Source organism: Poeciliopsis prolifica, unplaced genomic scaffold (assembly GCF_027474105.1).
Source record: "Poeciliopsis prolifica strain line A6 unplaced genomic scaffold, Auburn_PproV2 SCAFFOLD061, whole genome shotgun sequence".
NCBI classification, from domain to species: Eukaryota; Metazoa; Chordata; class Actinopteri; order Cyprinodontiformes; family Poeciliidae; genus Poeciliopsis; species Poeciliopsis prolifica.
This window is the reverse complement of record NW_026562436.1, coordinates 2,082,585-2,092,935: the sequence shown is the minus strand read 5'-3', so window position 1 is coordinate 2,092,935 and position 10,351 is coordinate 2,082,585. Positions and strand designations below refer to the sequence as shown.

The following is a 10,351-nucleotide window of genomic DNA, read 5'->3' as shown; positions in this document are numbered from 1 at the left end:
CTTGATTTAAGTCAATAATTCCTTCATGTTGATGGAAAAATGTCTGGTTCCATTAGCAGATACATTTATTTTTAACGACATGTAAAACAAAAAAATAAAAAAAAAATCTTTCTATTTTCATAATTTTGCATTGCTTCATGTTTGACGCACAAATTCCAATCAAATGCGTTTAGATTTGTGTTTGCAGTGAGATAAGATATGGTTAGAAATTCTTTCGCTAGGTTCTGCAGTGAACTGCTGACTCGATGCAATCTACTGGGTTTCCTTTTTAAACTTCTTTGAATAATGAATTGAGCACATTGCGTTTAAACTTTTTTTTTTTTTGCAAAGTGCCTTTAGATGGATTTTGCTATATAAATAAAGTGAACATTCCTCAAATCAACTAGATAAGAACCATATTTTATGAGAAACTTTTTCCTTTTTTTATTATGTAAGTAACAGCAGATTGCAAACACTTGTTACCCAACCGTATTTATGTAATCTGTTGACTTGGATCGATGGTGGCAAGCATTACCACTATATGCTCTTCTGGTTATAACCAGAAGAAAATCACTACTTACAAGGGATTAGTTAATCAAAATTAGCCTAATATTTTATAAAAGAATCAACTCGAGTTTAGTGGGGTTTTTTTTTTTTTAGTTTTTCAGCTCTGCTGAAGGTTTCATCAGGTGACCAGTGGGAGCAGGGTGAAAGTCCACCTTCCTTTGTGAGCATAACTGGGAGACAGTGAGTGGAGGCGTGCCATTTTCACCCGTCTACCTGTGTTTACCTCCTCCAGCTCTCATTCACAGACCGCAGCAGCAGCAGCAGCTGCAGCAGCAGGGCCGTCGGAGCGACGCTTCAGCCGAGACATGAGCGGACGAGTCGGAGACCTGAGCCCCAAGCAGGCCCAGACCCTCACTCAGGTCAGAGATGATTCCCCAGTCTGGAATGTCTGCTGGAAATTCTGGGAGGCTTTTTGTAAATGACGTTGGTTTTTTAAGTGAGGCTGACATCAGTAGGTTTGCACTGATCCAACTTCAGATACTCTCCCAGTGAAAACTTTGACTGTTATGTGCTGATGCTCTGTGTTAAAACTTACAAACCCACAACCAAACGCGGTTTCTTGGAACTACATTTGTTTTTCCAGACAATCTTTATCACAGGTTGTGCAAAGTTCCTCCTTATGGGTCAGAGCTGTTTGTTCTCCAAAGCTTTAATCTGTGAATACATGTAGTACATTCACAGCTTCTTTCAAATAACATCTTCATGTTTTCTAATGGTCAATATTGACCATTTGCGTTTATTTGAACTCTAAACTAAACGCAGATGAGCTTGGATTTGAAAACGTGTATTTAGGTTTATCCACTTAATTTCAGTGAAGCAAAAATGGATTTAGCATGACAAATAATGACTCTCTTTTTAAAAATGAGCAGAAATAGAAGCTTTTACTGTGCAAATTGTAACAATGTGGTGACAAATAAGGACCAAATATGGACAAGAGGGCTGTTAAAAAGTCCATAAAATGTTTCGAATTGTCAGAGAAGGATAACCTGATAAAATGAAACATAATCATGCATTTCCTGATTGTTGAGAAAATACAAAATTCAGCTTTGAAATGACGGTTTCATTTGAGGGGAAAAGCTTTTCAAACCGTCCTGCTTGAAAACTAATCGGCCCCTGCAGCTAATAACCTGCTGGGCCGCCTTAACACAGGCGGCCCATCAAGTGTTTGTTTGGAGTACTAATGAGTCAATTTACACCAGCAGCGCATTCATGTTCACTGAAGCTGATTTTCCTTCTTTTTAACTCTTTGTGACAAAGAATTGCGCCTTGGCTTTGCTTTCAGTTTCGGGAGAGGATTCAAGATGTCCTCCCCAGCCTGCCCGCTCAGCATGACCACTACCTCCTCCGCTGGCTCCGAGGTGAGTCTGTTAGTCGCCTTTTCCTTTTCACACCAATATTCAGTGTTTGAATATTTCAGACTGTAGTATTTCCACTGGTATTTTCGCACAAGATTGTCAATCCATACGTGTCTATTTCTGCATTGTGCCTTATATAAACTCATATTGAAAATTATTTATTTCATAGCTTCATTCACTAAAACATTACTTCGATCATTTAGACACAGTCTGATGTTTTTAAGCCTTTATTTCTATTAATTATGACGATTTCCCGCTTCCAACCGATAACAGATTCAGGGGGATGTTCAGGGCAAATATAGACGTGTGCTTTTTGGTCTGGGAGGTCTGTAACATTTGATTTTTACTGCTAATATCAATTTTACAAAACACAATATGATTAATTTTGTAACTGACAGCGCCACATTTTTAAAACATTTCTGTGAACAAAAGAAAAAAATGTTCTGGGGGCCCCTTGTCGGTCCTAACTTTTCCCCCCCATACGATGACCCTGGATTGCAGCAAGTGACGCAACAATTGGATTAAATGAACAATTGTTCATTTAAAACTAATGCATATTATTATGGATTAGTTTAAGAACCTTTTAAATGAATGTTTCACAAATGGCATTTTGGCAGCAAAGAGTTCATCATGTGGTAATTTGAAGGAAATCTGTTTTCTCAATCAGCTCAAGTTGTTCAAAACTGATAGAAACAGTAAGTGTATAAAATTATGTTTCAGTAGCTCTGCGACTGTAATTTTATGTTTCTGTCAGAAGCTTCTGAAAGCTGTGGTCTGTCTGGTTAATGGTCCACAGTCAGAGCAGGCTGAGATCAATGAAGAGAGGTGTGTGTGTGTCTCCACGTGTGCGTGGGTGTGCGTGTGTGTGTGGGTGTGTGCTCACCGCCTGTTTGACTTTGACCAGTTTCTCTGCCTGCTAAAAAAACAAGCTTAAAGTTTGAAACTGTGTCAAAGGCACTGCTCAGAAGACACTGTATATGCATTTTTCTATGTGTGAAATATAAAAAAAAAGTACCTAATCCCTTCTGCAAAAATTTCACTGTTGTCATTTTGGAGACAGCAACTGATGTGAATGTCTCTGTTCCTGAAAGGTGAGGTTATTCTCTTCCCACCATTTAGAAGCTTCAGTTTGTGTCCCCAAAAATATCCATTCCAAATCCATCACACTGCTCCACATTAAATAAAACTATAAATATTAGTTTTATTTAGAAAGTAAATAAACATTCCTTCTTTTGGATTAATTCAATGCCATTTCTCCTGCCCTTGTTTCAGAGTGAGCCTGAGTAATGGAAGCTATTTGATCTCCGAGCTTTAACATAAAACACAAATATTAAAACGAAATCTTGCTCTGCTTCAAGTGATAGGCATCAAATATACATTTAAATGTTTTTTGCTCCAGAGAGTGAGTCTGTGTTAAAAACAATCTCGGGCCACAGGTTTTGCCTAGAGGGTGTGTTCAGATCGGCCAATGACGGTGTGCAGGTATGAAAAAAGCAGTGATTGGTTGAAATCACTGGCCCACACACTTTCATATGCAAACACAAGTTATGTCTCTCTACCTGTACAAGGTCTTTGTATTGACTTCCATTCATTTCTATAGCCTAACTTTGACCCTTAACCGTCATCAGACCTTAGCTAACCCTAAGCTCAATTCACACCTGAGTCCTAAACCTGAACCTTAACTCCAAAACAGTTCTTCTCCTCATAAGCAGTAGGTCCTCATAATGTATGTGTAGGAACATCATCCTTACAATATACAAATGCAAGAACACAGACACTCAACTGCATGCAGCAGGAAATGGACTTTAGCACATGATCTCTGAGCAGTCTTGGTAGCTAGAGAAGAGGTGCTTGTTTGTATTTTTACCCATATTTAGGACTTTGTACTGGCTTCTATTCACTTGAGTAACTTCTCTTACCCTCACACCAGTATCTGTACATTCCTAACTTAAACCTTAACCAAAACTTTATTTACACTATACCTTTAAATCTAACCTTTAACCCTGAAACGTGTGCTCCACCACATACGGTCAGGGTTTGGCCCCCATAAAGCACATTGGTCCTCAGAAGGTTATTGAATATACTGGAAAAGTTCCTAAATAAGCAGCATGTATGTCTTTAGGGTGTAGCTTAGATAAAGGCCCAAAAGGAGCTGTTGTTAGGGGACATTTTACTGTGTTTGACCACAAGGAAAGCAGGACAATGGACCAGCACTGTTTTGGCTATTTTGGTCTTAAGAAATGGAATTTATGAATTTAGTTCACTGACTCTTCTTGAACCTCCTACATTCAGAACCTAAATAGAGATAATAATGGAGGCACTGCTGGGATTTGAACCCAGAATCCCCTGTTTACCAAACAATATTCCAGAAACACCTGAATTTTATTTTATTTCTTTTATCAAATTTGGGGATTTTCTCCTTCTCCCCCGAAGATATAATACAATTATTTATTCCAAACAGTTCATATAAATCCTGTGTTTCTTGTTGTTAATAAATAAAACCAAACAATATGTCTCTAAAAGGTCATCAGCGTGGAATATCAGAGAATATTTCCGGACACCAGTATCTCCTTCAAACTGAGACAGACTCAGTTTGAAGGAGACATAATTCCCAAGAGGAGAATGACTTCATGTGTTCTGCGCTGACTGAAATAAAACATTCATGATTTCACATGGATGCTCTCTCTTCTGTTTCCTTCTTCCCAGCTCGTAACTTCAATCTTCAGAAATCAGAGAACATGATCAGAAAGGTGAGATTTTTGAGAAGTCTCTGCTTTGCGTCTCAGACTCAGCTCAAGCCTTTACATTTTTACGAAACATCCATTATGTAACATCCATTGCTTTTGACTTTATTGATTTTTACCTACAGACTGCACGAGGAAGTTACATAACATATAGCATTGTTAATAATTGAACAGGAATTTCTCAAATGTTTTTTGTTTTTGGCCTTCATTAGTGAACTTTTGACATATGAGCATGTATAAACCTGCAGTGGAGATTATAATCTCTTCTGCCAACATTGGTTGAGGCAGCAGCATCAGAGCTAAAGAAGCTCAACGACCCGATAAAGAATGCTGGTTCTGTTCTGTGGAATGCCTGGAGATGACGGAGCACATGGACAATCCATACAATCCAGAAAAGTGTCAACAACTCTCACTGTCCTCTTTATGAAACTGTTGTACAACAACAAGGGGTTTTCAGTCAGAGTGTTTCTCAGATGTGCTGTGATACTGACTGCTGTAGGAAATACTTCACAGCCACCATAATCTACAATAAGTCTTTGAAGAAAATTGTGTACTATGACATTTAAGTACTCTCGGGGATTAAGGAAGAATTTCTGGACTGAATTTGGTTGTGCTGGATTTTAATTAGGGATATCAGAGTTGAAAGAGTGAAATAAACATGTACACCACACTTTTGAAATTATTAAAATGCATGCATCCTGTGTTGATTTATTCCATAAGACAACTCAAATAGGTTGTAATTATAAGAACCAAAAACTTTACTTTAAAAGAATTCACTTTATTTGTCATCTTTACACAAAGACTAAAACAGTTTGAAAAAGATTTAAAATGAACCAAATTCCTTTAAGTTTTTCATCATTAGTTTTATTTCCTGGTTTTTGAGAGACTTATTTCTTCTTCTGCTTCCTTTTCCTCTTCTTACAGCATGTGGAGTTCAGGAAGCAGATGAAAGTGGACACCATCATAACTGACTGGAAGCCTCCAGAGGTAACTCGACCCCCCCAACTCCTCCACTCGTCTTCTCAGGCGTCTGCGATGTGACACCCTCCACTCCGTTGCCTTGTCATTTGATGACGCTCACGCTTGTCCTTCCCAAGGTGATTGAGAAGTACGTATCTGGTGGGATGTGCGGCTATGACCGAGAGGGGAGTCCCATCTGGTACGACGTCATCGGCCCTCTGGACCCCAAAGGCCTGCTGCTGTCAGCGAGCAAACAGGACTTCATGAAGACGAAGATCAGACACATCGAGATGCTGCAGCGGGAATGTCGGAGGCAGTCTGAGAAGGTCTGGGTCAAGCTCACCTCTCACGTCTAAACCTAGACCCACTTTTTCCCTCCTTTTTGACCGCATTCTTTCACCTTCAAACTTTGTTTTCCCTTTATCTGTTTCTATTCTCTGAAACTGAAAAATATCCCTGCAGACATGAATTGCTTTGATCACATAGTCCTGGTGTTGTTTTCTTTCTACCAATATCTTCAGCTTTTCATTTGATTCAGCCCAAAGCTATTTATCCATTATTTTCAAATACAATCCTTTGGTAAGGTAGCTGTACATGTCGCACTTTGAGCTCACACCACGGCAAATAACGGTCGCTTAAATGCAGCTCATTGCGAACCTTTAGGGGGACGAGAGAGAAAGGCTGATCTAGACTCACTTTTTTCCCTCCATTTTATCCTTTTTTCCCTTCCTCTGTTTCCATTCTCTTCCCCTCATATTTCCTCTCCTTGTCTCTTTCTCCAACATGTCCTCTCTGTCTGCCGCAGCTTGGGAAGAACATAGAGTCCACCACTCTGATTTATGACTGCGAAGGACTTGGACTGAAGCACATTTGGAAACCGGCTATCGAGACTTATGGAGAGGTTTGTCGCTCGCGCTCACGTTCATCACACGCTGTGTCTTAAAGCCTTATTCTGTGTCTAAGCTGCTCTTTATCTCCTGCAGATCCTCACCATGTATGAAGACAACTACCCTGAGGGGCTAAAGAAGGTGCTTCTCATTAAAGGTACCTCAACTGATTTGCGACATGGTCTCGCTGTTGTTGTCCAAGTTGTGTTTTCAAGTTGCAGTTGAAAAATTTCTTTATTTTGTTATTTTTGCTGCAGCTCCTAAAATGTTTCCGATGGCCTACAACCTGATCAAACACTTCCTGTGCGAGGAAACGCGACGGAAAATCATGGTTTTAGGAAGTAAGATGACTCTCCTTCATATCTCTTAAAAAAGTATAATGTCTCTGGTTTTGCAGTTTAATGCTAACTTTTATTGTTCCTTGTGTTAAATTATATTGGTTTCTGCTTTTTATTACAGAATTAATAGCAATTCTGCAATAAATAATAATAATAGCGATAAATAAATAATATTTTATTTAAATCATTGAACTCTGATTATAAGATTACCACTGGACTATATCGCAAAGAAAGGGAAACCTATGACGGAATATTAGGCTAAGAATTTTTTATTATTCAAAATTATGTTACAAATAATAAATGATCATTTTAATATGTTACAAATTATGTCCAAATTATTTGTTCCCTGGATTTCTATGGTTTTATTGATTTGTTCTCCAAACTGTTTGGCTGTTTGCAGGTAACTGGCAGGAAGTGCTGCGGAAGCACATCGACCCGAACCAGCTTCCTGTGGCATATGGAGGAACCCTGACCGACCCCGACGGAGACCCTCGCTGCAGAACCATGGTGAGAAGAGAAACCCTGAAACAAGATCCAGTTTGTTTGGAAGGTTCTGACTGAAATGATTCATCCGTTGCACTTCCAGATCAACTACGGCGGGAACGTTCCCAAGTCTTACTACGTGCAGGAGTCGCTGAAGGTTCAGTACGACAGTAGCGTCACCGTCAGCCGCGGATCAAGCTTGCAGCTGGAGTTCGACGTTGCTGCCCCCAGCAGCCTCCTCAGGTATGACAGCAGGTGCAGAAATCTGGTCTGAAACGCACTGAGGAATAACACGCATTAAGAGAAACAACTCTTTTATTCAAATAATGATTCAATTATTTGAATTCCTTTCTTAGACAGGAACCCAGTTCCTCCATTATTATTATTATTATTATTATTATTATTATTATTATTTATTATTATTATCGTCACAGTTCTGATTACAGCAACAAAAATTTGGGAAAAATGTGTATTAAGAACTTTGTAGTTACTGATGGATTCTTGTTTATTTTAGAAAAAAATATAATACCTGAAATATGCAAAGAACCTTCCCTTATTACTGCATTACATTATGTATTCTTAATTAAAACTTTCGGGCTTCAGTATCTTCTGTCCTTGCAGCTTCACTGTCTCCACCCATCTCCGTCTCATTAACGTCTTTTTTCTAGCTCTAAAATTAAATGAGACTAAAATGTTTTATTGTTAGACTTTGTATTACTAAAATTATTTGCAAGTTTGATCAAACATTTATGTAAACAAATTTAATTAGTTTAGTCATAGCAATTAGGAGTAGAACAGCCAATGGAAAATAAATGAAGAAACTGACAGACACAACAGATCTGCCCTTATGGATCAGGCACCTCGTCACCGATACCAGACCTAGAATATTTTTCAATATTGGGACCAATACAGATATCAGGATCAGTAACACGTGTCAGTTATGTTTTAGTACATGGAGGGAATGTGTTTTAAAAAACAAATGTATCAGTAGAATAAGATGCCGTGCTATTCCCCGCTAGGTGGCAGTTTGCCAGTGATGGAGCAGACATCGGGTTTGGAGTGTACCGCCGCACCAAGGACAGCAAGAGTCAGAAAGTAGCCGAGATGATGCCGGTTCTTCCTAGCGAGCGGTACAATGCTCACCTGGTCCCAGAAGACAGCTGCCTCACCTGCTCAGAGCCAGGAGTCTGTTAGTAATCACTTGTTTTTCTCAGATTCATCTGAATGTTTGTCAAGAAAATTGGTCAAAATGTCTGCATCTCTGCATATGAATGTAAGTGTGAGGGGGTGAATGTGGTTCGGGTGTAAAGAGTTTTGAGTGGCCATTGTGCTAACTGTGGCTAACTACATCCCTCGTCCCTTGCAGATGTGCTGTGTTTTGACAACAGCTACAGCGTCCTCCAGTCCAAGAAGGTTAGCTACAACGTGGAGGTGATTCCTCCTGGGGATGAACAGCTGCAGACTCCGTGCAGCAGAGGGGACGTGAGGCTGCAGTGAGGACACGCAAACATTACATCTCACATTTTGGTCACCTGTACTGGATTTAACCTCAGCGTCTCTCAGTGCACTGCGTGTTAGTTCCTAATTGTTTTGGGCCTTAATTGGCCCAAAACAATTAACAATTAAAGCTGATTAATGTGAGGATGAGAAGCAGTGCTGTGAATGCAGTGCACTGCAACTGTCCCAAAATGATTCAGAACTGAACCACAGAGGTCGGTTCAAGCAAAGTAAAGTTATAATAAATTCTCATTTTAATGAACAATCATTTTTTTCAGATATTTATTTTTGGATCAATATCCTGCAAGATTTGCTAGATCATGAACCCAGCTGCACATGCTGTCTATACTGCCATCTACAGGTCAGTTTTGGGTGATCCAACGTCACCAATAACAGTTTCCTCACACCACCTGGTTGTGTTTTCAGCACTTTGCTAAACGTTGTTGAGTTCTACTTTTACATTTAATGTGCATAACAGTAGGACCTGTCCACTTCACCAGAGGTGGAGCTAAAAATTGCCCGCTGCTCACTCAGGAGTGGCGAACTACTGATTGGCATCGGAGTTCAGAGCACAACATCAGTATTTTCCAAATTCAATTCAAATGCAATTAAAAAATACTGTATTGATTCCAAAGAGAAATTTGATTAATTTACTGTAAATGAAATATATTTTCTTATTGTATGACTGTATTCATACATTTATGCTCTCTAACCATATTTCACTGCTGCCACCACATGTTCTGGAGGTGAACTGCAGTAATGCCTTTTTGTCATTCTGAAGCCTTTCTGTTCTTGTGATTGGTGTTTGTTTGAAATACCCACTTTCATCCAAGCTAAAAGCTCCTGACTGACATCATGAGATATTATGATACCACCTACACTATTGTGTACAGTGCACCAGCCTATAGAGGGAAATCTTTCCCCCACATGCTGCTGACACCTCCTTTCTTCATAGTTTCTGTGAAGAAACACCAGATTTTGCACACCAAAGCATGTTCTTCTGGAGAGAATCTATCTGATTTCTGAAAAGACTCTTTGAATTTTTACCAGCTGTTCAGATTTGGATAGAATTATTTGAATAGAAAAACTGCATCTCCTAAAGTCTTTTGGAAATTGTACCCATCTGAACTGACTTTTTCCCCCTTGATGTTTTATCATCATGCAGGGCAGGGGCCTCTCCGGAGGAATCTGCATAAAGCGTTGCCTTAGCATATATTCACTGACTGATAATAAGTGATTATTCATATTTTGAAGTAATGTAAATATCTAATTTTGATATTCTTTGTGTGAAATCTGTTAATAGAACCACTTGACTGATCTGTGTGTGTTGAGCTGTTTTTAATAGCAGCCCAAAATAAAACGCATGAGGGAGGCGCAAGACAGACGCCACTGAAGTATTGACTCTGCAAGCAGGAAACTGTTGGGGCATGTCGTAAACGTGTAATAATTTATTTTAATTTATGAAAGCTTCATTACATCAAGGTCATCAATGTTGAAATGTTGCAATAAAAACCTGTTCTGTTTAAATATGCCAAATTGCT

The 10,351-nt window shown here is 39.2% G+C and overlaps 1 protein-coding gene across 1 annotated transcript; it reads left to right on the top strand.

The window, feature by feature from the left end:
• The first annotated feature begins 736 nt into the window (after positions 1 to 736).
• sec14l7 (SEC14-like lipid binding 7) lies at positions 737 to 10,337 on the top strand. Its single transcript, XM_055060576.1, has 12 exons — positions 737 to 905; positions 1,829 to 1,904; positions 4,608 to 4,651; positions 5,570 to 5,632; positions 5,743 to 5,931; positions 6,411 to 6,506; positions 6,589 to 6,649; positions 6,750 to 6,833; positions 7,231 to 7,337; positions 7,417 to 7,556; positions 8,333 to 8,502; positions 8,680 to 10,337. Exons 1-12 carry the CDS (start codon positions 852 to 854, stop codon positions 8,808 to 8,810), a joined length of 1,215 nt encoding a protein of 404 aa, XP_054916551.1. The 5' UTR covers positions 737 to 851; the 3' UTR covers positions 8,811 to 10,337.
• The last annotated feature ends 14 nt before the right edge of the window (positions 10,338 to 10,351 follow it).